The following is a 27,922-nucleotide window of genomic DNA, read 5'->3' on the forward strand; positions in this document are numbered from 1 at the left end:
TTAGAGAGCTCATGCTCTCTCTTATGGCTTTGACTATTCAAGAAAGCATATATAATAATAGAAGAAATTATAGTCATGAGTATCCATCTTTTCTTTGCTTCCTTGTAGGTCATTCTTTTATTCTCTGCTGTGCACTTTTTTACTTTATTCTTTTGTTCCCCTTTCATCCTTCCCACCTTCCCCAAGCAGGCTATAAGTAGAGATATATTTATACATACACACAAACACACACACACACACACACATACACACACACACAAATATTCACATACCCATATACATATATCTGTATGCACACATACATAGATCTACATGCATCCCTATCCACATATGCTCAGATACATATATACATATACACATTTACCCATATATAAACATGCATCTGAAGCATTGTGAGTATAACTGACATATGATGTTGATTTCTCTCTTGATTGAATCTTTTAAGTCTGACTTTGTCTAAGAGCAATGATTGTTAGCCCTACTTTTTTTCTATTAAATTCTACTCCTAATCCTTGTTATGGTGTTTGTATATATCTTATTTCCTATTCCTGCTAGCTCTTCTACTTTAATTTTGCTCCCTAACTTGCCATGGATCTTCTCTCCCCATCCTTTTCTTCCTCTTTATCCCATTCCTATTAATCTACACACCTTAACCCACTCTTGTTAATCTAAGCATCCCTCTATACCCTGTGACACCCTTTCCTTCTTTTTATCCCTTGACCATTAATCTACACACCTTGTTCCACTCCCAGAAATCTACATATCCTTTTATATCCCATCTTATATTATCTTCCTCCCTTGTTTCTTTATAGATTTTGGAGGAGGTAGGTAGGTAGGTAGATAATTAGATAGATAGATAGACAGACAGACAGACAGACAGTTCCTTATTTAACCCATTCCACATGTGAGTAGGTTTTCAGAACTGAGCCTTCCTCCCCCAAGCCTCTGTATCAGTTCCTCATTTGTATAACATAATTACTATTTTTACCTTTTCCTTGAAAGGTTTGTTTTTTAAAATCAGATCATACTCAACTCTGCCCTAGTCTTTCTTTTGAACTACTTAATTACTAATGTCTTAGATATGTGGTATATGTTTTCATGTTAAAAAAAAAATAAAATAAAATAAATAAATAATCTGTCCATATCGGCTAGCCCCCAGGATTCTCAATTTGTTGTTTCTGTGGAGTTAACGTGGAGGTGTTTGCACTCAAACTGATTAATTCCTGCCTTGAATCTTTCTTTGGGTCTTCTGGAGTTATTTTAGGAGACAACTCCTTTTCTGTCCCAAGTCTTCCTTTTTTCATCTTTCTATGTTTACCCTGAGGTGCAAATTTATGCTGTTTGTAGGGGAAATCTGGAGAACTTAATTTTCTGATCTTTTCTACCATCTTCCTAGAATCCTTCCCTCTTCGATCTTTTTTTTTTTTTTTTTTTGGAATTTTAATTATTCTTTCCGATTACATATTTATGACATTTTGAACTCCAATTTTTTTTCTCTTCCAAGACAGCAAGCAATATGATATGGGTCATATATAATTACATATGTATAAACATGTATGTGTACATGTATACATATATGTAATTATACATGGACTTTTCCTGTGAATCATATTGTGAAAGAAAAATTAGAACAAAAGGGGAAAACCACAAGAAAGGAAAAAAAAACAACAACAAAAACAAAAAGGATGAAAATAGTATGCTTTGATCCTCATTCAATCTCCATTGTTCTTTCTCTGGATTGTGGATGACATTTTTCATCCCAAGTCTATTGGAATTCTCTTGGATCACTATATTGCTGAGATAGTTGATCATCATATAATCTTGCTGTTACTATGTTCACTGTTCTAGTTCCAGTCATTTCATTCAGCATCAGTTCATGTAAGTCTTTCCAGGATTTTCTGAATTCAGCCTCTTCATCATTTCTTATAGAACAACAATGTTCCATTACTTTCATATGCAACAGTTTATTCAGCCATTTCTCAATTTCCACTGCTGGATCAAAGGGTATGCACAGTTTGATAGTTCTTTGGGCATAGTGCCAAATTGCTCTCCAGAATGGTTAAGTGTCTGAGACCAGATTTGAACTCAGGTGCTCTATCCACTGTGCCACCTACCTGCCCCTGGAAAAATTTCAGAAGCATCTTTAAGCCATTTTTAATTTTTAAATTTTTAACATATATTGATGTGCTGAATCAAAATAAATGCCAGGGATTATGGAATACAGTTAATAAGTTGTATAAAGTCAAAATATTGTCTACTATGGAGATGAAGTGTCTTTCTTAATTTCTTTCTATGTTTAATGAAATTCATTTACTCTTCTAGTGACAAGCAGAAAATGTGCTATCTTTGTACATATTCATAAATTGAATGATTAGTATTTTTTCTGACTATAATTAATTTTTTGGGGGGAGGAATACCTTATGTTCAAATAACTATTAGCTGAGTCTTAGGGTTTGGGAGGGAAAGCATAGGTCCTTCAGACTAGAGACATAACCTGGAAACAGGTAAGACATTTGTGTGTCTTTGACAAGGTTTGAAAATTGGGGCTTCACTGTAAGCTAATTTATTAACTGTGTTGTCCCCAAAGAAGTCACCTAAATCTTTTTGAGTCTAAGTTTCTTCATCTGTAAAATAGGTATAATAATACCTACCTCACAGAATTACTCTGAGCCTCAAACAAGAGAAAGCATATAAAGTGCTTAGCAAACCTTAAAGCTGTCTGTCTATAAATGTGAGCCATCATTTTTTTTTATCACAAATAATACATATTTAGCATAGAAAACAGAATTTAGGGCATTTAAAATATACACATTTAATTAAGCATTAAAGAATGAACGTCATTGTTCTCCTTTTCCTAGCTTTGCTTGTTTTAGCTGCCTATGACCAATCATTCCCTTTTCTGAGCAGAAGGACCAAGAAGTACTCTTAAGATTTCATGGTTTCTGAATGTTGTTCCTTAAGGGCCACTTATTCTTTTTATATTTCTCTTGTTCTTCATCTGCAGAAGGAGGAAAATAACTAATCTATCCCTGGGATGGGGAAAGCATTAATTGTGTTTAAACATTGAAAACAATTACATGAAACTAAAAGTACTTTGCCATTTTGGTTAAATTATTCCTTTTGGTACAAAAATGACTTGGAGCTAACTTCTGTCATTAATGTAGAAAATAATTTGTGCATTTAATGCACAATTTTAAATCTTTCTTTTCCTGAAAAGAAAACCAAATCCATCTATTGGAAAATTTCCTGTGAAATGCAACCAGTTATGTATCAGTCACTCTTAATACAGTATTTTACTGCTCTCCACTCAAAGGCAATATTCTAAGGATGTGGCTGTCAGAAACAAATAGGTCACCCATAGTGAGGACAGAAAGAAAACAAGAGTTACTCCAAAGGAAATAACTCCTACAGGTGAAATTACTTTTATTTATAATAACCAGCCTCTGGCAAAAACAGCAGGAGGCACATGATCTAAGCTATCTTTGTCTCTGGAAGCCTGGGGAAGAATTGGATGTGTTTAAAGAAATGAAAGCAGGGAGAGAACAGATCATACAGAGTAGAACAATGAGCCATTCAAATGTTTGATCCAGAATTTAACAGTCAAGGAACACTTAGTATAGTTAAAGACAAAACATAAATTACCTGGAGAACAGTCTTCCAAAGCCAATAGAATTGGAGAGGGAAAATATTCAACTCCGAGGAGGTGGAGAAGAGAGGGATAGGAGGGAAATACCAAAATAAAAAAAGAAAGTTGTTCTAACATTTATTTACTCAAGAGATAATTATCTTCCCCTTCCTAAACCACAGCCTATTGATCAATTGAGGATGTTGGACAGATAGGTCAGAATTCAGCCTGAGCACTGGAGCATAGTTTACTGTTCTCTGGGAAACTTTCAAAGCCTTGTATCCTCCAAAAGAATCTAACAGATTTACTTCTTGAACATACATGCAACATCCACATTCTTAAATTCAGAGAAAATGTTACTGTGTAGAAGGAATAAAAAAAAAAAACAAATATTCAGGGAATTAGAATTTTCCACTATCAAGTATGAGTAGTAGAGCTAGAAGTCTCAAAAGGCATTTATTCCAACTCTCTTATATTATAGTTGAGGAAATTGAACCCCATAGAGATTGAAACCTGTCCAACTTCATACAATTAAGAAGAGGCAGAGCCAGTGTCTTCTAACTCCAAATCTAGCATTCTTTCTACTGTACTTGTTAGAATGTTTGTTCTTGAACCCACTCACCTGGAAAATATTGTCACCTCCCCTAAGGGTAGTTGTGCTGCCAAGGTTAAAAATCTGACTCGATTTCAAAAGTTCTTAGAAGAAATATTCAGTCTCTGTCTCTCTCTCACTCTGTCTTTCTCCCTCTCTCTCAAATTAGATGTAAGGAATGAAAATGAGGGATATTGGAGTCACTCACGGAAGTAGAACAGGGATAAGGAAGTAGGCAGGTAACTAACTGTTTTTCTAGTCTAACTCCCTTGTTTCACAGATGAGGAAACTGAATCCAGGATAGTTTAGCGACATGTCCAATGTCATTAGGCATTGAACCCAGGTCTTCTGACTTCTGGTCCCCAGCTTCTTAAGCTGTGGTTAGACCTCCATAATTGAATATGGGGAGGTCATAGAATGATGGTTTATTGTCAGTAAATTATTTGAATACCTATTTTATATTTCTTGGGGGCAAGTAAAATTTCCTTGAGCAAAAAGTGTTCAGGAATGAAAAAAGTTTAAAGAAGCCTTCTAATCAGTACATTTGGATGAGTCCTACACAGCCATCTCTTGGGGATTTTTTCCTTGAAAAAAAATTATCCTGACACCACTCCTACAGAAGGTCAGTATTTCAAAGGATATGTTTGCTTTGACCGTGAGTGACTTTGGGTTGTTTTGTTTTGTTTTTTAAATTATCAGTTGGTACCATATACACACAGCCAGCACATGATGTTCACAACTTAATGCTGAGAAGAATACTTGTTTGAATCAATCAGTTTCTATAGCCCTAGCAAATATCCCCTGGAAATAGCATTTTTAAAAAGTATGAAGACAAGCATAAGACTTTTTAAAAATTGCTGTTTTGTTTGGACATCACCTACATATCCTAGTCTATTCCCCCAACCCTCCTTCCCAAAAAGTCATCCCTATAAAGTAAACAGGGAAGGTGGGGGAACTATTCAAGAAAACTAAAAACATATTGTCCCAAATCCAACATTATATGCAGGAATCCATACTTATGGTTCCCACCTCCATAGAGATGGAGAAGGGGAAATACCTTCTCAATCTATTTTTTTGGGTCACTGCATCTCATTGCAGCTATGTTTTCCATTCACATTGTTGTAGATATTGTGTGAATTGTTTTCCTGGTTCTGCTTATTTCATTTTGCATCAATTCACATAAAATTCTTCCCATGTTTCAAAATATTCTTTGCATTTATCATTCCTTATAGCTTAGTAATATTCCTTTATATTTATGTACCATATTTTTTTCATCATTCTCCATTCCAAGGCGCCTGCTTTGTTTTTTGCTACTACAAAAAGTACTGTTATAAATATTTTAGTATATAGGGCATTTCTTTTATCATTGAGCTCCTTGGGATACAAGACATACACACACACACACACACACACACTAACATATATACTAGTAACTTCACAATAGAAAGAGCAAGGAACTGGCATAAAGAGAGGGAAAAAGGTTTGGTTTCCAGGCACTGACTATGCAAATCTGGGCAGATCACCAGATCTTCTTGTTGACTAGCCTGAGAGACTTAGACATAATGATACCCTTCTGAAGGAATTTTGTGAGAATGTGCATGAAGTACTTTGAGATTACCCAGATGAAAGACACTCCATAAATGCAAAGTATTATTATTATTTATTAGTTAATGAGGTCTGGTGATGTACCATGGGATAGGTTGTGGAAGAAAGGAAAGAAACAAGCATTTATTAAATGCTTACTTGGTGTCAGGAACTGGACTAAATGCTGAGAAATACAAATACAAGGCCCCCCTCTACAAAAAAATGGCAGTATTTATCCTTCAGAGATTATGCTATAATGAGGGAAGATAGAAAACAAAAGGAAGCTGAAAGAAAAGAAGGGGGTAGGGGAGATGAAGATACAATAATATATGCTTCATTGGATGGAATATCCATATTGGTGATAACCCGCCATACTCTGACCTTATCTGAAGTACAATGTTCAGGTTTTGGTGCTGAGATTTAAGAAGGATATTGTTCACCTGGAGAAAGGTCAGAGGAGGATGATCAGGGCTGTAAGCTCATGTGTTATGGGGTTTGGTTGGAGAAACTAGAGAAAACTGGAGGGCTGCAGAGAGAAAGTGATAGCTTTCCTCAAGTATTTGAAGAACTGCCCCACGGAAAGAGGAATTTTAGGCCTGTCAGGGCCAAACAAGAAGTGAGGTGGAATCAGAACTGTCCTAAGGTAGAATGGGCAGTGTCAGAGGTAGTGCTTCCATCTCCTTGGAGGTCTTTGAACGGAAGCTGGATAAGCATTTGTCCATACATTATAATTGGGATTCTTTTCCTAATTAGATTAGACTAGATGGGTAATGAAATAAATATTAAATTATTTACCACATGTCAAGTATTTATCTCATTTAATTCTCACAGACCTGAAGTAGCGCTATTTTTATTCCCATTATATATTTGAAGAAACTGAGGCAGCAGTTAAATGACTTGCTCAGGGTCACATAGCCAGTAAGCGCCAGAAGCTGGATTTGAAGTCAGGTCCTGACTCCCCATTGTCCACTGTGCCACCTAACTATCTCTAAAGATAACCACTAAAGCCTCTCTCTCAAGTTATGTGATACTCCAAAGATTCATGGTAGAATGTAAGACAGTGATATACAGGAAAGATTATAATATAGTATCTGACATAGGAAATAAGATTTTCCAGATAGCTAAACTTTTTTTAGGCCATTTTGTATACAAAATAATTATAGAAATATGCTAATTACATAACTCCCTGCCTTCATGAACAGAAAATTGAATATAATTTAACTATGTAGATGATGAAGGGTCATCATGATAAGTATCATTTGTTTGTTGTGTAGTAATAATGTTGTTAACATAAACGACTTTCAAAGTATATGCATCTTTCTTTGTACTAGATAAGTGGCCCCATCTGCTGTGCTTTATAAATTTATAGGTTTTTAGTCAAGGGTCACTATCAGTCTTCATTTTTCTGTGCCATTAAGTATTTCATACCTTATATCCACTTCCTCTAACTTGTTAAACTTTTATAAGCCATGGATTAAAAAACCAAGATAGCCCATTTATTTGATTGCTACCTAAAATTAAAGTAAATTGGCTCCAAGTGAGGGCCATTTTCTTTTTGGCTACTTGGAGGGCTTTTTGTTGTTGTTGTTGTTGGTTTGTTTCCCTTCCTACTTTTCAGCTATGTTCTAGATATTTATCTAGATTTTTGCTATATATGAAGAAGGTATATTAGTCCTCAGTTATGAGGAGTCTTAAGATTGGTGGATCTATTGAGATCCGGAGTTCTGAGCTGCTAGAAGAATAAACTTCATCAGGTATCTGCAGTAAGGCCAGAAGCACCTGATTAGCCCCTTGAAATAAGATAGTGGGGAAGGAGAGGGGGTTGCCAAGCTGCCTAAAAAGAAGCAAACCAGCCTTTGGTTGGAAAAATGCAAATGGTTAAATAAAGCTTTGGTTGCATCTAACAACATTTGTGATCAGATCAATGAGTGTCCCCTGCACTTCTAGCCTAGGCTTTCTTTAAATTTAAGGTAAATATGTGGGGATAGAAATATTGCTTAAGATTTTTTTTTTATGTTGAAAGGCTTCCAAAAAGAAATGAATCTCGTTCCTTGTAGGGAGCAGAGCAAACGGAAATAAATACATTATTTATTTGAAGGACTGAGTATGATGTAAAATTTGCCATGACCTGAACCACATACCTTCTTGAAAGTTCTTTACTCTTTAAAAGTTTGATTTGGCTTGGAGCATACTTTTTCAAACCTCAAGGTACAACAGCAAACTTCCTACTCATCAGGACTGAAATGAAGGAAAGTTCTTAGGGAGTTTATAATGTTACTGGAACAAAGTATGACCTATTGTGGGCCTTCTTCCTTCATTTGGTTTATCAGTTATATAAACTTTACTCAGTTAATTGAATGAAATACTTTTCTTCTTCCCTCTCTGCTTTTGGAGGGATGAATTAAAAAATTTGGGAACCCCAGAAAGTAATAACAACTGAGCTGAACTGTGTGCTGGACTTGAAGACTGAATTCAAATGCTACTTGCAACATTTGAGAGCTATTGGATCCTATACAAGTCATCTAATCTTTCTGTTCCTTAAACAACTATTTAACATTTATGTATTTTGGCATAGGTAGTTATGACTTGTATTGGTCAAGAGAGAGCTCCTCCATCAGAAAATCCAGGACATTGTCTTAACTCTTCAGTCACCACCACCCTAGTCAGGTCCTCTGGCTGACTTAATTGGTGGCTTCCTAAGCACTTTCAAGGTTGGCTCCAATCCATGTCCTCAGTGTTGTCTCATGCTATGTACTTTAGACTACAGCCAAAGTAAAACAATCCTGGGCTGTAATAGAAATGTCCTGAGCTTCCCTTACCTTTGAGCTTTTGCCCACATCTCATTTGGCGAATTCTCACCACTTTGCATATAACTGTGCCCTCCTGCCTTCTTTAATTCCCCCTTACTTTTAGTGGTATTGGTAATTTCCCTCCTCTGAACTTGTACCTTGCATTTGTATTCAGTTCAGCAAATGTTTAACCACATACATAATTTGCTCAGGATTCAAAGACAAAAAAGGAAATGGCCCATTTACTCAAGATGCAACATGTAGTAAGCATAATTGCTGGCATTTATGTAGTACTTTAAAGTTTGTTTAAAAAAAAAAAAAAAGCTTTATGTGGATTCTTATTTAATGCTCACAGCAGTCCTGTGGGTTAGTATGCGTTAGATATTAGTTCTGTTTTATAGATGAGGAAACTGAGGTTCAAAGGGGTTAAATGCCTACTGTCTCAGAACCATTAAGCATCAAAAGTGGGGATAGAATAAAGAATAAACAAATAGGGGAATCGGAAAAGGCTTCTGTAGGAAGCAGCACTTGAACTGAACCCTAAAGAGAAGTCCTCCCTCATGCTAGTGCTTTCCCTCTGAGGTTACTTCCAATTTATCCCACATATGCCTTGTTTATATGTAATTTTTGGCACATGTTGTGTTTTGGCTCCCCTTAGGTCAGGAGCTGGCGGGGGTTAATTTTTGCCTTTCTTTTGTTTTTCTGTCCCTTAGTACATTGCCTGGCAATTATTATGTGCACTTAGTAAATGCTTGTTAGTGCCTAAGAGGGGAAAAGGAAGTACATTGGGGATTAGTGGTGACAGCTGTTCAGAGACAAAAGTGAAAATGGAATGACAGTTTGGCTGAATGTTGAGTCTGAGAAGTTGTAGAATTGCTCTGTGAGGCTGCCCTCAGTCCCTGCCCCACTTTTAGGTAAAGAAACACACTGTTATATTGTATAAGTGTCTTAAAGTTACTGATCTCAAAGCTTTCATGTTAACTCATAGAAGTAGCATCTCTTTATAATGGAAGGGTTAGCATTTGGATTCATTTAATTTTGTTGTCATTTTATTGAATTCAACCCAAAGAAAAAGGGAAAGTGAAGAAAATTTCTAAATTGAGTCTTTCCAGAATAATCTGTCCATCCACAGTCAGAGGAACTGATGATTTCACTTTAGTTAATTATACCGTATAAAATCATAGGAAGCTCCAAGTTAAGTGATTTACATGGGATTAGAGCCACTTTCCGGTCAGTTAAAAGTATAAACCTGTCCCCAAATATATACTGAGTCCTGTGTGATAGTACAACACTGCCATCTCCTGGACAGTTATCTAAATAGCATGACGAATCCTAGGTATTTAATTAGAAAAAGGCAAAAAAGTAATTTGGACATATATGTATATATTATATGCACATGCGTGCACACACATACATATATATATATACATATATATATATATATATATATACATATATATATATATATATATATATATAATGCAGAAATTTGCTTTGCTTGACCATTTTAATGATGGTTCTTCGTTTTAGTTTTCTTGGATGGTGGGAGGGAAAAAATTTGTCCCCTCATTTCTTTAGTACCCTTAAAAAAATCTGAAGTGTGTATACACACACACACACACACACACTAGAGTGGGGCTATAAATGGGAATCATATACCCACTCTAATTGGAATAAAAAGAATCCTTAATTGGAAGTGGAATGTATGAGAGAGATGGGAAGCCCCAACATCTTCCCATCTTCCACAAAATAGAGATCCCAGGACCCTGCTGAGGCTGGGGAACTCACATCTTCTAGTCCATATTTCTCAACCTACTCTACAAAAATATGGGATACTTTATTAAAAATCTTACTAAAATTTAGGTCCACTCTTTCCATGGCATTTCCCTCATCAGCAGATTCAGTAGCCCCATCAAAAGAGAAAATGAGGCAGTATTCTAGTATAATCTGTTCTTACTGAAGCCATACTAGGTCTCTGTAATCATTGGTTTTCTCCGTTTTCACCAACTTTTAAAAGATTTGTTCTAACCAATTTTCCGGGGATCCCAAGTCAAGCTCTCTGGCCTCTAATAGTAGTTTGCCAACTATTGACAATTCTTCCATTCTTGAAAAGCAGGACATTTTCATTCTTCTCCAATCTTGTGGTACTGCTTCCATATTCCATAATCTTTCATATGTGACCAGCAGTGGCTCAGCAATTCTATCTGCCATTTGATTCCAGAGGATATAGTAACTTGAATTCATTAAGAGTAAGAAAGTCTTTCTTAAAATCTCCTTATTTATCTTAGGTATCAATTCCCATTGGTCATTTCTATTCTGTCATTCCCAGTGCAAAAATTATTCTTGAGAATGCAAAATAAGCAATTGACACTTTTTTTAATATTCATCCCTTTACCTGGTCTTGTTTCTGTCTTCTGTGTGAATTGCGTTTGAAAATCGAAATTGTTTGGTGAGTCTCCTCCAATGCATCAGTTTCTCTTTTTATCTTTTTTTTTTTTTAACATTTTCAGTTGTAGCAATGTATTTTGTATTTAATGTTACAAATATTTACAGATTACTCCAGCTTAATGAGTGGTCTAGTGTAATGAAGTAAAACGGTTACATAAAACCTTAGTGATAAGTGATCTTATCTGAATGTTACAGTAATGTTTCATATTTACACCATCTTCCCCATTCCCATTTTTTAAAAATTAACAGAAAACTATTTTCTCTTTCTCCCACCCCATGAGAGAGAGAAGAAAAAGGAAAAATGCTTATTTCCTGTAACAAATATGCATGATCAAACAAAACAGTTTCCCCCAGGAGCTATACACTAAAATATGTCTCATTCCAAATCCCATATCATTACCTCTTTTTCTTATAGCACAATAGTACTCCACATTCATATAACCACAGTTTATTCAGCCACTTTTTTGTTTTTTGCAACCAACAAAAAGAATTACTATAAATGTTTTTGTATATAAAAGACCTTTTTTCTCCCTTTTGAGTATAGGCCTAGAAGTGGGATAGTTGGGTCAAAATATCTGATTTCCCAGTTAGTACTGGTTGCAGGTATGCCCAGATTTCCCTTTTGTCACAAGTTTGAGGAGTAACCACTTCCCCGCCAGGGTTTATATCATTTCTTCCCTTTTAGGGAGAACTGAATACAGAATTGACTTTACCCTTCATTAAGTTCCTTCCTTATAAGAGGAAAGGTTCCAGCATAAGTTGAGATAAATTGAAACCCTATCCCCATCCTCCCCTCCCCATTAGTCCTCCAGACTTGTGATACTTGTACAAATACATCTGTTTCCTCAAGGTGGTTTGCATTATACTCCAGCTTTCCTTATAGTCCAATTCTCGCAACCACATAATGCTACTGGAAAAACCAAAGTTTTGACTACGGAGACCTGTCAGCAAGGTGACTGCTTTTTAATATGCTGTCCAGATTTGCCATAGCTTTCCTTCCAAAGCGCAAGTGTCTTAATTTCATGGCTGCGAGAAACTGCAATCCTGCATGCCTTGATTTGACCCCAAGGATATAAAATCTGACACTGCTTCCATTTCTTCTCCCTCTTTGCCGGGAGATATGGTGATTTTGATGTTAAGCTACAAGTCAGCTTTCACACTCTCTTTCACCTTCATCAAGAGACTTCTTAATTCTCACTTTTTCCCATCAGAATGGTATCATCTGCACATCTCACACTGTTAATATTTCTCCCAGCAACCTTAATTCTGGCTTTTGATTTAGCCAGCCTGGAATTTTTACTTGTGATGTGCTCTGAATTAGTTAAATAAAGTGACAATATACAGCTTTGTCTTACTCCTTTTCCGATCTTAAACCAGTCCGGGTTTCATGTTTGGTTTCTTGGAGCTGCATTCAGGTTTCTCAGGAAACAAGTAAGATGATCTGGTACTCCCATCTCCTTGAGAACTTGCCATACTTTGTTGTGATCCATACATACAAAGGCTTTATTTAGTGTCATCACTGAGACAATGTTTTTTCTGTAATTCCCTTGCTTTTCTCCAGTGAATGTTGGTAATTTCATCTCTAGTTTCTCTGCCTCTTCAAAAACTAGCCTGCTCTTCTGCTAATTCTCGGTTCACCATTGCTAAAATCTTGCTTGCAGAATCGTAAGCAAAACCTTGCTGGCATGTGAAATGAGTGCAGTTCAGTAACTTGAGTGTTCCTTGGTATTGCCCTCCTTTAGGAACATAAACTGATCTTTTCTAATCCAGTGGCCACTGGTGAGTTTTCCACGTTTGCTGGCATATTGAGTGCAACATTTTAACAGCATCATTATTTAGAATTTTAAATAGCTCAGCTGGAATCCACTAGCCTTATGGTTTTCCTAAGACCACTTAACTTCTCCAGAAAGTCTGACTAGATCATACATCTTCTTGGTTAGCAGAGATGTTAAGATCTTTGTTGAATTCTCATTTCCTTTCCTTTATCTCTTCTGCTTAGGTTAAGTCCTTACTATCTTATCATGTTCATTTTACATGGAACTAATATCAAATATCTCTAATTTTCTACTAGAGACCTCCTCTTTCCCATTGTTGTTTTCTTCTGTTTCTTTGCATTACTCATTTAAGAAAATAGGGATCTCTCCTAGCTAATTTCTGGAATTTAGAGCAGTAGCCCAGGTCTAAAAACTTGCAACTAAACAAGACCTGTTCCTCTAGGTTTTTTATATCATCTTTTCCCATCCTCTGGGAAAGTTTATGAAAACTGGGAAGGCTGATCCTCTTGGGTGATGAGGACTGAGGAATTTTTTGGAAGTCATGTCCTTCAATCCAGGCTCATAATCTGCCATATTAGACCCTGAAGACAAACAAGGCAAAATTCCTAGGCCTAGGGGAAGTGTTTCCCCTCTTTTCCTTCCCTTTACAGGGTGGTATATATAAATGCAAAGATCTAAACCTCACAAAGATTTGAGGCACTGGAAGAAACCAAAAGCCAAGGTCATTGGGATTAGGGAATAGGTGTTCCCAAAATGACCCAGCTGTTTTAAAAGATAGAAATGGAAACTAGGAATGTGTGTTATATCCTCTATTCTCTGGAACCAAACTATTCATTGCAATTCCTCCTTTTAGGGCTTCTTTTAACTTATTTTTGTGGTCATTTTTTTATATTCTCTTGATTTTGCATTACTCACCCTGAACCATTTCATATCAGTCTTATTTTTCTCTGACTACTTCAGTCACTTCCATAATGTTCTGTTAGATTTATTTACAATCCCCTTATTTTAATAAAGATAAGAAATCTGGGTCTATAAAAGTGAAGCTAATTGTCCATTAGCAATTAGCAAAGCTGGTCTCAAATTCAGCTCCTCTTTGGAAGGAAGACTTGAAAATATACCCAGTACTTGCTGTGGAATTAATACAAATCCTCAATTTAGTTCTGTCTCCTAGCTTCCTAACTCCTTATCAAGCTATTCCTGAACCTCAATCAACCACCTGCCACTACAAGTTATAATCTCTTCAAAGCTGTCATTTTTGTTAGTTTAAATTTTATTTTGTTAAAATTCTTTCTTTAAAATACCAGAATTTCAATATATCTGCAAATGTCAGATCTTTTCTGCAGCAGAACCATGAAAAAACCAGTACAGCGTTTATGATTAGATCAGGTGTCTCCAAATTCTACAATCCACACAGAATTAAAACTTCATCAGGAACCACAGAAGGAAGTAACCTCATCACCCTATTATTACAATAACAAAATTGTTTTCTATCCTTTGAAAAAATCAGTTCTTTTGGTGACCATAGAATTTTGCTCAGGGAGACTTGGATTCAAATTCCATCTCTGATAGTTAGTAGAAATGCAGCCATGTACAAGTCACTTAGTAAACTAGAAGTCAAAAAAATTGTCATATGGGACTTGTTTGCAAAATACTACTTTTGAAGATATGTTGTGAGGCTCAAATAAAATACTTTATGTAAATAACATTGCAAACTCAGTTCTGTATGTTAACTATTACCTTAATTTAAAATTGCAAATATATCTTGCTATGAATACTCCTCAGTAGATATATTTTTAAACACTTAAAGTTTCTAAACTGTGTATATTTGTCTACATTTAAGGAAATTTTTTTTTTAATTCTGAGGCAATTAGGGTTAAGTGACTTGCCCAGGGTCACATAGCTAGGCAGTTGAGTATCTGAGGCCAGATTTGAATTCGGGTCCTCCTGACTTAGGGCAGGTGCTCTATTCGCTGTACCATCTAGCTGCCCCCCTAATATTTATATTTTTTATCTTAAAATTGTTGTAGTTGGATGTGAACATGTTCTAGACATGAAAATGTGGGTATGTTTTGTTTAACTATACTTGTTAGAAGGATCATGGTTTTCCCTTTTTAATTGAGGGGGAGTGAGAGATACTAATGATTGTGGCCAAAAAGAGGAGGGGGAGTTGAAGCATGTTTGAAAATGCGTAAAACAGAAGCAAGTTCAGAAAGAAACAGACAAATTTCAGACAGCTCTGAAACTGTGTTAAATGATATATACATATTAGAGATTCATGGTTCCATATATAATCCATTTTCTATTCTACTTTATACACGAAGTGTCCTTTTGTGTGTTAAATTCAGAATGTTTTTAATTATTGTGATATTAATAATTTTCATCTTCTTTCTTTGCAGAAGCCAGATACAAATGGAATAGCAAAGCCTCTGTTTTTAAGGTATTTAATTTTATCTCAACACTCCAATCTGCTATTTTTCTACTGTGCTCATAAGCTTGTAGTTAGTAATTACAAACTATCCCTAGCTCTGACATCTGCCTTGCAGATATTAGTCACCAGGGGGCATACTTTAAAAAGTATGAATGGCTGAGTCTACAGTTATTCATTCCCAGCTATTGGAAAAACTCTAAAGCAAATGCCCTGCTTGATGGCTTTATCCCACCATATGAAGACTCCTTCAACGTAAGACTTGTTTTGCTTTTGTACCTAATATGACAGACCACAACAAATGTTTTCTAACTGAAGTAGCATCCAAGAACAGCAGCACATTACCATCCCCAGTCCTCGACTTTTGCCCTCGACTTTTGTCCAACGCTGATTCACTAAAATTTATTTTACCTGTATGTCAAAATATCACCTCCATGATTTCTTTGGTCCTCTTTGAAAACAAAGGATGAGCATCATCAACAATATGAAAATATTGTTCCATAGAAATATAGAGCAGAATTTAGGAAGAGGTAGGTCCATCTCAGAACTTCAAAGCAGGACCATTAAAAGGATTGTTATAGAGTATATTTCTTATTTTTTTGTCCTATGAAGACAAGGGCAGCTCTAGCATATTGCTATTAATCAGGAAGGTATTCTAAATTTCAATCCCATCTTGGACACTTGATGTCTAATTGCAGCAATGTCTTATTTTGTTATCAAAACCTCAAGCAGAAGGTCTTCTAGACCAACTCTCACTTTTTTACAAATTAAAAAAAAAAAAAAAAAACAACCACAAGAACCAGAGAATTAAGAGACTGGCAGTTTTACACAGCCAGCAGAACCAGGATTTGAAGCCAGCTTTATATTCCAAATCATGCTGCTGTATTTACCGCAAGACAGCATGGCCTGATGGAGTTGGCTTTGGTGTCATGAAAACCCATATTCAAGACTTGCTCTGATATCTACTGAGTATGGGTCAGTGGCTTAAATAAATTGTCCCCAAGTATTATTTTCTGTTAATTTATAGCAGTTCTTGAAACCTAGTGTCTATGAACTATATTTTGATCACTGAATTTCAGAATTTGGTTCCTTTGCATTTTAATTTTAGGCATTTAAAATATTCTAAGAGGTCCATAGACTTCACCAAACTGATAATCATGGTGTCCATGAATTAAATTAAGAACCCTCTATTTACAGGTGCTGATCTATATTAAGAGTTAGTTCCCACACATGGGATGTTATGATGAATTTATTTATATATCCTATGGGATGATTAAATCACAGATCTGGATTATGAGATGTTTTGGTGTTTTGTTTTGTTTTGTTTTAAGTTTTTCAGATAATAGACTCAAGGCACAGAATGAGATTTTTTTGGACATGGGCAATGCAGGAATTTTGTTTGGCTTTTAAATATGTCACAAAGGGTTTTTTCCTTTTTTCAATGGGCAAGAAGAGGGGAGAGAAAACAATTTTTGTTAAAAATAAAATAAACTTAATTAAGTGACATTAAATGACTGCTGTGCAATTCCTAGTAAAATGTTATATTAAATAGTGGCTATTATTCTCCTCATTGCCTAAGGTGTGTGTATAGTTTCATTAAATTTCTGACATAAGAAATAAAATCTGATAGTAAGCTTGCAATAACTAGCTCTTTGTTCTTCACACTAAGTACTAATACCCAGCACACTCTGATCACTGTTTTTAAGATTGCTTCCAGTATCCCTGTGTCACAATTTGCCTCTTATCCTGTTTTCCCCATCTTCATATGAAAAAGAGCAAAATATACTTTCATTTCAATTGTGGTTTCTTTGGGGAAGATTAAAATTAAATGTATCATTAGATGTGATAGGATGTACCACTTCCATTACTATACATGCAGAATTTACATTAAGTGCAAGAGAATTTGAAATGTAATTTCTTAAAATTGAAGATATTAGTTCAAATTTGGCAGGGCTAGCAAACATCTCTGTAGCTTTTCTTCATTAACTGGTTGCTTTTTTCTTGGTCCACAGTGGAGAAAATCCTTTTGCTACTGTGAAACTCCGACCAACAGTGACAAATGACAGGTCAGCGCCAATAATTCGATGAATGAGTCAAGTCAAGAAAGTTGTACCCATCATTATTCCTCATGTAAACTACATGTCCAATAATTATGATTATCTTGTTTAACATCTGCTTTCATTGTGCAGGAATGTAATATAACAGAGGTTTTCCAGTTTTCAATGAATCTGTTAAATTAAGGAAATCATAATTGCTCATAAGATTTGAAAGTGAGCTCACTTCTGTCTTTAAGTGAACATAATATACTGTAATAACAACCACAATTAGTAATGTAAATGTTTTCTTGTTCGTCTTTTTGGCAAACCAGTCCATTGATTCTCTTTGTGGGTTGTAGCATTCTATTTTTTTTTAATGCATAATTTTATAGAAATAAGCAATTTTCTTTGCTTAAATGCTCTGCATCCAAGTGCAAAAAATTATTCTTTTGCTTTAAGGTTAAATTTGTGCTATTCTATACGAGTTAATAGCATTGTAGTATTTCATGGATTTGCATCATGCACCAATCATAAGTTATTTGTGCTTAGATTGTTAAGATAACATTTCAAATTGTAAAGTTTGTTAGTTTTTTTTTTTAACTTAAATTTTTATTTTTGAAAATCAAAATATACAAACCCCAAAAGCAGAACTGTAAAGGGGAAATCCACCTCCCTTCCCTTACAGTCATACTCAAGTCTTATTGAGAAATCATCTTCATCACACATAAAATTTTTAGAACCTTTCTTCTTAAGAAATGACTTGTAAAAACTATTGAATATTGGATTGTATTCCAAATTAACAAATAAAATTTCAAAATATAATGTAGGGTGCATGTTGGGATTCTTGTATATCATGTCAAATAAACTTACAATGACACACAAAACAATTACCACAGTTTGACTTCTAAATGTAGACATACATTAATGATTTATCTTCTGTTCTATTGGGTCTCCCACCATGAATTTACTCAAGATTTGAACACATGTTTCTCTATCTTTGAAAGGAAGCAATTTGTTTGCCTCAAATGGCATTTATTAAGAAAAGATTGCCACTTTGGTCAGTCCTCAAATAATGAGATTATCTTGTTGTGTTGAGTGTTGCTGTGCTTTATCTGAGATAATTAGAAACTCCAGAATTCTTATGCCTTAGAAAGCTTGTCAAATGACACTTCAATTAGTTTCATCTAAAACTCAACAGGATAAACTAGGTCCACATGAATTGGGAAATGTTTGACAAAGTAACTAAAAGTACAATAAAACATAACTCAGCATAGCCTATAGGGATCTTTATGTACAGGTTAGTCACCCCATTTCTATCTGGGTTTGATAGCCCTGGCGCAGTTAGACAAAGTTTATTTATTTCTTCCCTAGCTTCCCAAAACCAGCCAAGTCTTTGGGAGCCACTATGGAATGACACTCCCCTTGTAAGGGAGTGTGGGGAGGAGGATAAAGAAGAAACAGACCCACAGCAAAAAGAACAAAACTATTTAAATGTAACCTATTGCCCGCCTGGTTGTTGCTCAAAATTAACTCTTGTTCTGTTCTGTTTATGCTTTTCTAAATTTGTTTTTTTGCATCGTAGGAAAAAAGAAAATGTAACCTTCCTTTTCTTAAGCTCAATTATTAGAGGTCAAATACAAAGGTAAAAAATTTTAGTCAGTAGATAAATAAGCTATTCCAGTATCTTATATGTGTTTATGAAAAGTCATCTTCCTATCCATAGTTTATATAATATAAGATCTTGTACTTCTGGTAACCTAGCTTTAAAAAAGCTGCTTCAGGACAGTTAAGCATGGCTCTTAACCAAAGAATAGCTAGTTTTGTCTCCCCTCTTCCCCCTCCCTACCTACAATTATCTTCAAACAGAAGAATTTCATGTTTTAAATTTATTGGCATAGTTTTAGAACCCCCCAGTTTGTCACTCAGGAATGGAAGCTTTAGTTCTCCCTTGAGCAATTACTTTAAATATAAATTAACTGATTGTCACACAAATAAGCAAGGGTAATTATTAAGGCTTCATGGAACTCTCTGGAAGATATCCACTCTGTACAAGATAAAAAGAAATCAAAGTGCATTTAAGAAACGAAACAGATTTGCCTTTAAAAAGATCTAGAAGTCGAGGTCCTTGGTGGTTTCAGTCTACTACTGTCCTGGCTGCCTGTCACCTTTACTACCTACCTACCTCACAAGGATGTTGTGAGGAATTTGCTTGATTTGGATTTTAAAAATCTATAAAGTTAAGTTGTGAGTGAGGTTATATACCACATAAATTTCAAGATGATATAGTTTAATAAAAAGTTCAATTGAAACATTCATTTCTGTTCAGCTGACTTTCTGAATTATTACTTTAAGAAACAATTTTGAATGCATGTTATATAAGCTATGCCTGGGAGTTAGGATGGGATTCAAATCCTGTCATTTACTTGCCCAATATCACACTGATAAAACCAACCTCTCTGAGCCTCATTTTCTCATCTACACAGTAAAACTGGAACATACCTCACCTCACCAGAGTTATGCATATTTTTAAAACAATACAATGTATTTAAAAAAACAATGTATAAAAAGCATAATTCATGTGCTGCTAAAGATAACTACATATGTACTTAAAATGTAAAAGTGGGCCAGTAGACTACTTTTGGATAAGAGAAATAACTTAATGAAAGTTAGTTTTTGTTTTTGGAAAGCCAAACCAAGTGACCAAAGTAGTATACTTCTCTGCACTTTACCATGTTACATATATTTTAGACATAAAGGCATTTACAAGATCATTTTTCATAATAAAATATGTTACAATATATGGGCTATACACTAGTTTTACCATGGAGTACTACATCTGATTGCAAAACAATGATTGAAGTCAGAGTGGAGATGAGTTAACTTTATTTTTTAAAAATATACAGAAGTGACAATGTGCAAACATCAAATTAAACAGGGCCAGTTAAAATAGTATGAACCTCATTTATAAAAACAGCATTTCTCAATTTGCACAAAGTGAAAATTGCAAAACAAAAAAAAAGCAGCAGCTGTGTTTTAAATCAAAGTTGTCATTAACCTTGAAAGCAAATTTACTTTTTTTCCCCATATTTTGCAAGCCACAAGCCCAAGAAACACTGGCTATCTCATCACATTTTACAAAACAGTTCTGATACTTGATCAAATAAAGCTATTTTACAATACATTTACATTAGAAAAAGAAAAGTGGGGATAGGAAAGCTGGGATGTATAGTTCCATTTAAAGATAAACTACTCCGCAGTTAGGACATTTTTGCCTTCTCAATGCAAAACAGCAGATAAGTCCAATGGGAAAGAAAAGTATGGCCAAGAGGATACCTAGGCAGGTAAAGGACTCTTCCAAAACACCAACTCTATGGAAGGAGGAGAGAGAAAAAAAAAAAAGGTTATACATACATTGTAAGACATTTTGATTTAAGAATCTTATGAGCAACTTGCTATAAGTTCTTCCAGCATAAAAATAGCCATTTTACAGGTGAAAGCCTCAATTCACTTATTTGCCACAGTAAATAGACATTTGATTATGATTTAACAAATACCACATATTCAAAGAAAGAAATAAAAACATTTCACTAAAGGGAGCCTTTACCTTTAAGAATAATTCATTTAGTCAAAAGGCATCATTTCACATTATAGTACCATACTGTAGGCTATATCTATAGCCATGTTTCAGTCAAAAGAAAAATCATCTGAAAAGACAGCAGCGACTTCATAATGGGGGGAGGATAGAGTTAGAGTCAGGACAACTGACTCAAATTTTTATTCACTTGCCATAAAAATCATCTCATTTCTCTGTATAAACAGAGACCCAGAAGAAACAGGGAACAGGAAAACCCTTTGGACATGAAGTAAATGGCATTACTATTTTCTGGGTACTTTTGTATTAAAATAAAGTTGACCCTTCTGCAAAATCTACAGACTACCGATTAAGTCAGAATGGAGTACATTCGATTTCACAAAGATCCCACTCAAGATATACATACAAAAACAAATCTTCATTCTAAGAGGGAAGAGACAGTGAAGAAACCTTTAAAATCTTTCCCTCTAATAAGTCTTTTGCAACTATAAACTGTGTTTCTTGAAAAAATTTTACATGGCTTCCCACTACCAAATATTACAGAATCAGTAACTAGAAGGCCAGTTTCATGAGAAAATTTAACTCCATTGTTAAAGAGTATATTGGCCTGAAATTTCCTGCAAGAATTTCACGTAAATAATGAGCAACTGTTTGTAGATCTGTGGTGAAATGTTGGAATTATCTATACAAAAGAGTCACCTCTATTTGTAGACTAAAAGTAGGTTAATGCCACTGACTTTGCTGCTGTTATTCAAACTATTTCTGAAGAGATTCAAATTTGAAAACAACTGTTAAAAATGAGTTCCAAGTTAATTAATATTCAATAGGGGCCAACCAGATTTCTTGGACAAAGGCAACACAAAGAAGCTAAAGTGAGAAACAAGATTCACTGACATCCTCAGCCAGTGAACGAACCATTTCTATTACAGTTTTTGCTATGAGAACCAACTGTGGGAAGAAGAATTGTGAATTAATAAACAAGAAAGCAAAAAAATTATACGTAAAAATGAAATTTAAATCTCTGGAGAAATAAATTGGTTATTTCACATCACATTCATCTCCCCACCCTTTCCTAATTTATCACTCACATTTTTACTTGATTCCCCAAATTCCAAGGCAAGCAAGACAAAGTCAGGAAACCAGGTCAATCTTTCACTCTATGAGTTATCTAGATCCTTCCAGTACTAAAATGGTAAAATTATGCAAAAGAACTCTCCCAAAATGCAAATCAAAACAACTCTGAGGTACCACTTCAAATTTTTCAGATTGGCTAAGATGACAGGAAAAGATCATGACAAATGTTGGAGGGGATGTGGGAAAACTAGGACACTAATAATAATTGGTGGAATTTGTGAATGGATTCAATCATTTTGGAGAGCAAATGGAACTATGCCCAAAGGGCTATCAAACTGCATACCCTTTGTTCCAGTAGTATTTCTACTGGGCCTATATGTAGAAGAGATCTTTAAAAAGGGGAAAGGACCCACATGTGCAAAAATGTTTGTGGCAGCCTTCTTTGTAGTGGCTAGAAACTGGAAACTGAGTGATGCCCATCAATTAGGGAATGGATGAATAAGTTTTGATATATGAATGTCATGGGACATTATTGTTCTGTAAGAAATGAACAGCAGGATGATTTCAGAGAGGCCTGGAGAGACTTACATGAAGTGTGTAAAACCAGGAGATCATTGTACATGGCAACAAGATTATGTAATGATCATCTCTGTTGGACGTGGCTCTTTTCAACAATGAGATGATTCAGACCAGTTCCAATGATCTTGTGATGGAGAGTCATTTGCACCCAGAAAGAGGATTATGGGGACTGAATGTAGATCACAACATAGTATTTTTACCTTTTGTTGTTTATTTTTTGTTTGCTTTTTTTGTTTTCTTTTTTTTTCCTTTTTGATCTGATTTTTCTTGTGCAGCATGATAAATGTGGAAATATGTATAGAAGAATTACACATGTTTAACCTATATTGGATTACTTGTATTTAGGGGAAGGGGATAAATGGGGAAAAGAAGGAGAAAAAAATGTGGAACACAAGGTTATGCTAGGGTGAATGATGAAAATTATCTTTGCATATATTTTTTTAAAGATATTTTATTTAATAGCCTTTTATTTACAGGTAATATGTATGAGTAACTTTACAGCATTAACAATTGCCAAACCTCTTGTTCCAATTTTTCACCTTTTACCCCCCCCCCCCCCCCCCCCCCCCAGATGGCAGGATGACCAGTAGATGTTAAATATATTTAAATATAAATTAGATACACAATAAGTATGCACTTTGCATATATTTTGAAAATAAAAAGCTATTATTTAAAAAAAAAAAAAAAAAACACTTCCCTAATCTGGGTCAAAATATCAAACTTGCCCATGTCTCCCCTTCCTCAAAAAAGCTTTACTTCATTCATCCATCCATCCATCCATCCTCACCTCACATCATAAATATCTCCTGCCTTTTGTGGCATAATTCCTTGTAGTCATTTTCCTCACCATCCAGCCCAAACTGCTCTCTCCAAAGTTCCCAATGGTCTCAATCCAGTGGCTCTGTCTTAGTCCTCCTTTTTGATCCCTGAACCCTTTGATACTGTTCGTCTCCCTCTTCTCTGTGGGTTCTTAGCACACTACTCTCCTCCTATTTGTCAGACCTCTCCTTAGTCTCCAAGTGTCCTCTGCAAGATTCTTCTCTATCCAGACCATGCACCCAAGGGTGTCCCATGAGGCTCTGTCTTAAGCCCTCATCTTCTCTTCTCTCCCTCCTTTATTTCACTTGGTGATGTCCCTAGAGATTTCTCTCAAAGCTGATGATTCTAAAGTACACTTATCCAGACCTCACTTCTCTACCTCCAGTTTCATCAGGCATCTCAAACTGACTATCCTATGTATGTCTTAAATTCAACAAACAGAGCTAACTGGAGAACACCATCATCTTCCCAGTCTCCCACACTTAAAACTTTAACCCTCAACTCTCAATCTCTCATATACAATCTGTCGCCAAGCACTATCCATTTTAGCTAACATCTCATCTATTCACCTTCTCTAATAGGACATCCTGGTTCAAGCTCTTATTATCTCCCTCCTGAACTATAACAGCCTTTCGGTGGGCCTCATTGCCCCCAAATCTTTCCCCACTCCAATCCATCCTTTTCTGTCAAAGTGATTTTAAAGTTCTGACCATGTCAGTCACAAACATATCCCAAACCAATACATTCAATAAACTCAATCCAGAATCTAATAAAAAAATCCTTTCATAAATTAGCCTCCCTGCCTCAAACACCTCCCCCACGCCCCCAAATTCCCCAATCTTTCCAGGACTCTTCTATCCAATGAGACATGGTCAATTTCTTGCCTAAGGTTATTTTCATTGGCATTCTTATGTATAGGATGCTCTCTGCCTGTCTCCCATTAATCTCTGCCTCCTGGCTTCCCATATTCTACAGGACACTTTTTTCAATCTTTCTTTTAAAAACATGTTAAAAAATTATTTTTACACATAACTGGAAAAATAAAATATTAAAAAGAATTTAATTGCTCATTTTCTCAAAAAGGGGGAGAGAATTTAAAATTTAAATTTTTTAATTGAAAAAAAAGGGAAATGGAGCAAAATTAAAACTTAACTTTCAATAGTTTAATAATGGATTAAGCATTCCAATAAAATAAAAAGGAATAGATTGAAAAAAGGAAAAAATGCTATACATTATCTGAAGGGACAATTTAAAAGATAATTTTCTTCTACTGTCATGTCATATTTATAATACTGAGAATATAAAATGTCATCCTAATTCGCAAAGTGCTTAAACCAGTCAAAAGTTTGTCCATAAATGGCTCCATAGTTTTACCTTCACACCCAATAGTAAAACTCAATTTGGATTTCATTCAACAAGTATCAAACACAAATTATGTGCAAGATATTTATGCCTATGTGCTGGAATACAAAAATGAGCTGTTTTTGCCCTCAAGGAGCTTTTCTACTACTGAATTTAACTAAAGATATAGCCTACAATAATGCCAAGTTGAGTAGCCTGCCAACTTGATAAGGATAATTACTAAAGTTTTCTCAAGCCCTGGAGGACAATGAACTCCTAAAGATGATGTTAACTTACACTATTTTGCCATGAGACTTCTAACTGTAATACAATCGATCTGGAAACTTCCAACTCATTCAGTTTTTGAAACATTATCACTACTTATGAAAGCAACATGAAAGTCACTATCAACAACAGAGCTGAAAAGGAATCTGAGAAAGAATCTAGTTCAAAACCAAGATTTCCCCATTTTCCTCACCACACCATGATGCATTTCTTCTAAAAGATAACCATGGAAAAGTCACTTCACATTATCTCTCTGCGTCTCAGTTTCCTCATCTGTACAATGACAAAGCAATGATCCTTTATTTATGTAAGACCCATAGAATTGATAGAGCAATCTAAGAATCAGAAGAAACTGGGGGCAGAATCCAGGATCTGGCTAGATGGCTTTACAAAATCTATACGGCTAAGCACAAACATAATTCAAGAAGCTAGGAAGCCAGCCCTCCATTTTACCTCAAAAGTTCATGTTTAAAACTCAACAAGAGGCAATCAGGTGATACAGTAGATAGAGCACTGGCCCTGAAGTCAGGAGGACCTGAGTTCAAATCTAGTCTTAGACACTAGACATGTGGCAAGTCACTTAACCCAATTGCCTCAATAAAAATAGACCCTCAAAATGTCACTATCTACTTGAAGATAAATGTACTATCTTCACTATGTCCTCTCTAAAAGGGAAAACTATAATCATTCATTTTCTGAATCATGTTAAAATTTTAAGAGCAGAATGAAGGGGAGTTATTTAACAGTCAAACAATGTTTTGACGAATTCATATGTACTAGAGAAAGACTTTTGCTTCTTCAGAAACCTTTCTGGATAGTGATCCTCTAGGAAACAAGGGGTGTTTTAGAGTATAAAATATCCACTCCTTTTACATCATCTCCTTGCCATTTCCCCCCTCCCCACTTCCCTTTTGGACTATTGTAAAGTTCCTTCCAAATTGTGTAAAGAAGAAAATGCAAGAGTGAGAGGGGAAGAGACTGAATGGCTTTACATTCTTGATATTTTTTAAGCTTTTTTTTTTCTTTTTTTGGAAGGAGTAGTAATTGTGGTGATTTTATTGATAGTACTCAATGTGTTTCTCCTCCCTACTAAAGGGGCATTTTGGAGTAATGCTTGTGAATGGAGCATGAGATCCCCAGTAAGAAGAGATGGATTAGAGATGTGGATCTCCAGTGGTAGAACACCTTTTTAGGCTGGGAATGAACATCCACAGCTTTCCACTTTACTCCTTAGAGACCATATAGACCATGAGGTCTACTACACAGTTGTTATAACTATATTCACTGTCATACTAGAAAATGAGCTTGACAAAATGGTCATTGAGGGTAATACCCAGCACAATCTGGTCTTCCGAACAGCTCAAGATGCTCCTTTTCAAGGGGCCTTCCTGCTTCACCACTTTTTCCAGGAATTGGGGCAGATCCACAACACATATAACTAGGAATAGGAACATGGAAGGTCATACCTATGAGCTTCCATTCAGCTTTGATGGAAGTAGGGACAATGCTTTCGGAAGCACTACACCCACCACACCATAGCTCTGCAAGAGGGGCCAGCCGCTGCCTTCTGGGCAGCAATAATGGCAGGGACTGGTCATGCCTTTCCACAAAGGAAAAGTTGTCCTGAATGATGTGGCTAAGGGAGTCAAGCAGAAGGTAGGTAGTGCAGGGGCATTACTGGTTCACTCCTATTATAAAAAAGCCATCAATGGAAGAGACTCTACCCTTCAAAGCTGAAGGCTGGTCTCTTCCATGGTGGCAGTGGACTCTACTACATAATCAGCCTCTACTTTGCCCCATTTAATACTGGTGGGATCCTACTCCCACCAGTAAGATGGTAATGGCTTTTCCACTGATCACTAATCTTCAACTCTCAGCCTTGGAGGTATCCTTGAATGTGCCATGGGTGGAATCATAATGGAACACATGAACCATTTGAGGTCAATGAATGGGTCATAAATGGCCACAATGTCTACTCTGCCTCAGTTAAATGCACTTCTGGTCACCAGGCACCCTATATGGCCAAATCCACTGACACCATCTTGACTGTTCCGTATGGACTTTTAATTATCAACAGTGAAATGAAAAGAACACTGGATTTCAAGTGACCCACTAATAAGTCCCTTTCTGCACTAAACCTCATTTCTTCTACAAAGACAAAAACAGGAGTTTTTCTGATACCCCATTCTAGAGCCAAGTATGGGCAGGTTCTACCTAATTGGAAAGGCTTCAGGTCTGCCACTGGAGACTCTGCTCAAATCTTAACCTCTGTATTAACCTTCTGTGTATCAAGTGCCCCCCTTCTTTGGCATTCTGGTGAAGCCAAAGACCTTCTCAAAATAACGCTGCATAAACTTAAAATACCAAGATTTCTGAGGAAATCAATTATTTAGAAATGTTCTTTTTTCCCATCCAAATTCAGACATTCCCTCCCCCCCCAAAAAAAATCCTATCCATAGAAGCTTTAGAAGTCTGGATTCCAGATGAAGAACCCTAATCTACATGACAAGTCATAGAGACATTCTACCTAACATACTAAGGATGGTTTACATGCGTATGAAATATGCTTAGGTTGGATTCTATTGGTAGAAATCTGGGTGCTAGTCTCAGGCCACTAGCTATGAAATCACAAGCAACTCACTAAGGCTATATAAGCCTGTTTCCCTGTCTATAAAACAAGGGGGATGGACTCCAGAGGCCATGCCACAAGCCTAAGGAAATAAAATTAGTAGCAGAGGTAAGACTCAACCCAAACCTCTCTTATCCAAAATCCAATGTTTGCATTTAACACAATCATTCAGCTTTTCCCCAAGTAGCTGTGACAAACTTAGCAAGGAATAACTTCTAAATGGAAACTCAGAGTACCAACACTTTATCTCAACTAAAATACTACAAAGAGGCAACTTCAAAAATCTAATGTTCCCTTGAGTAGGGAGAGAGAGTTAGGTTGGATAAGCC

General features: G+C 35.8%; 2 protein-coding genes across 2 annotated transcripts in view; one reads left to right on the top strand and one right to left on the bottom strand.

Annotated features, from left to right (window-relative positions):
* BAIAP2L1 (BAR/IMD domain containing adaptor protein 2 like 1) overlaps positions 1–19,367 on the top strand; it is a 122,727-nt gene extending 103,360 nt beyond the window's left edge. The window contains exons 13-14 of the mRNA XM_003761491.4: positions 15,210–15,250; positions 17,251–19,367. Of these exons, the coding sequence (XP_003761539.2) occupies positions 15,210–15,250; positions 17,251–17,326 (117 nt within the window). The 3' untranslated portion in view covers positions 17,327–19,367. The remainder of the gene's footprint in view (positions 1–15,209; positions 15,251–17,250) is intronic.
* Positions 19,368–20,140: 773 nt separating this feature from the next.
* BRI3 (brain protein I3) overlaps positions 20,141–27,922 on the bottom strand; it is a 37,864-nt gene continuing 30,082 nt past the window's right edge. Inside the window, exon 3 of the mRNA XM_031941666.1 lies at positions 20,141–20,642. Within this exon, the coding sequence (XP_031797526.1) occupies positions 20,510–20,642 (133 nt within the window). The 3' untranslated portion in view covers positions 20,141–20,509. The remainder of the gene's footprint in view (positions 20,643–27,922) is intronic.

Source organism: Sarcophilus harrisii, chromosome 1, assembly GCF_902635505.1.
Source record: "Sarcophilus harrisii chromosome 1, mSarHar1.11, whole genome shotgun sequence".
NCBI classification, from domain to species: domain Eukaryota; kingdom Metazoa; phylum Chordata; class Mammalia; order Dasyuromorphia; family Dasyuridae; genus Sarcophilus; species Sarcophilus harrisii.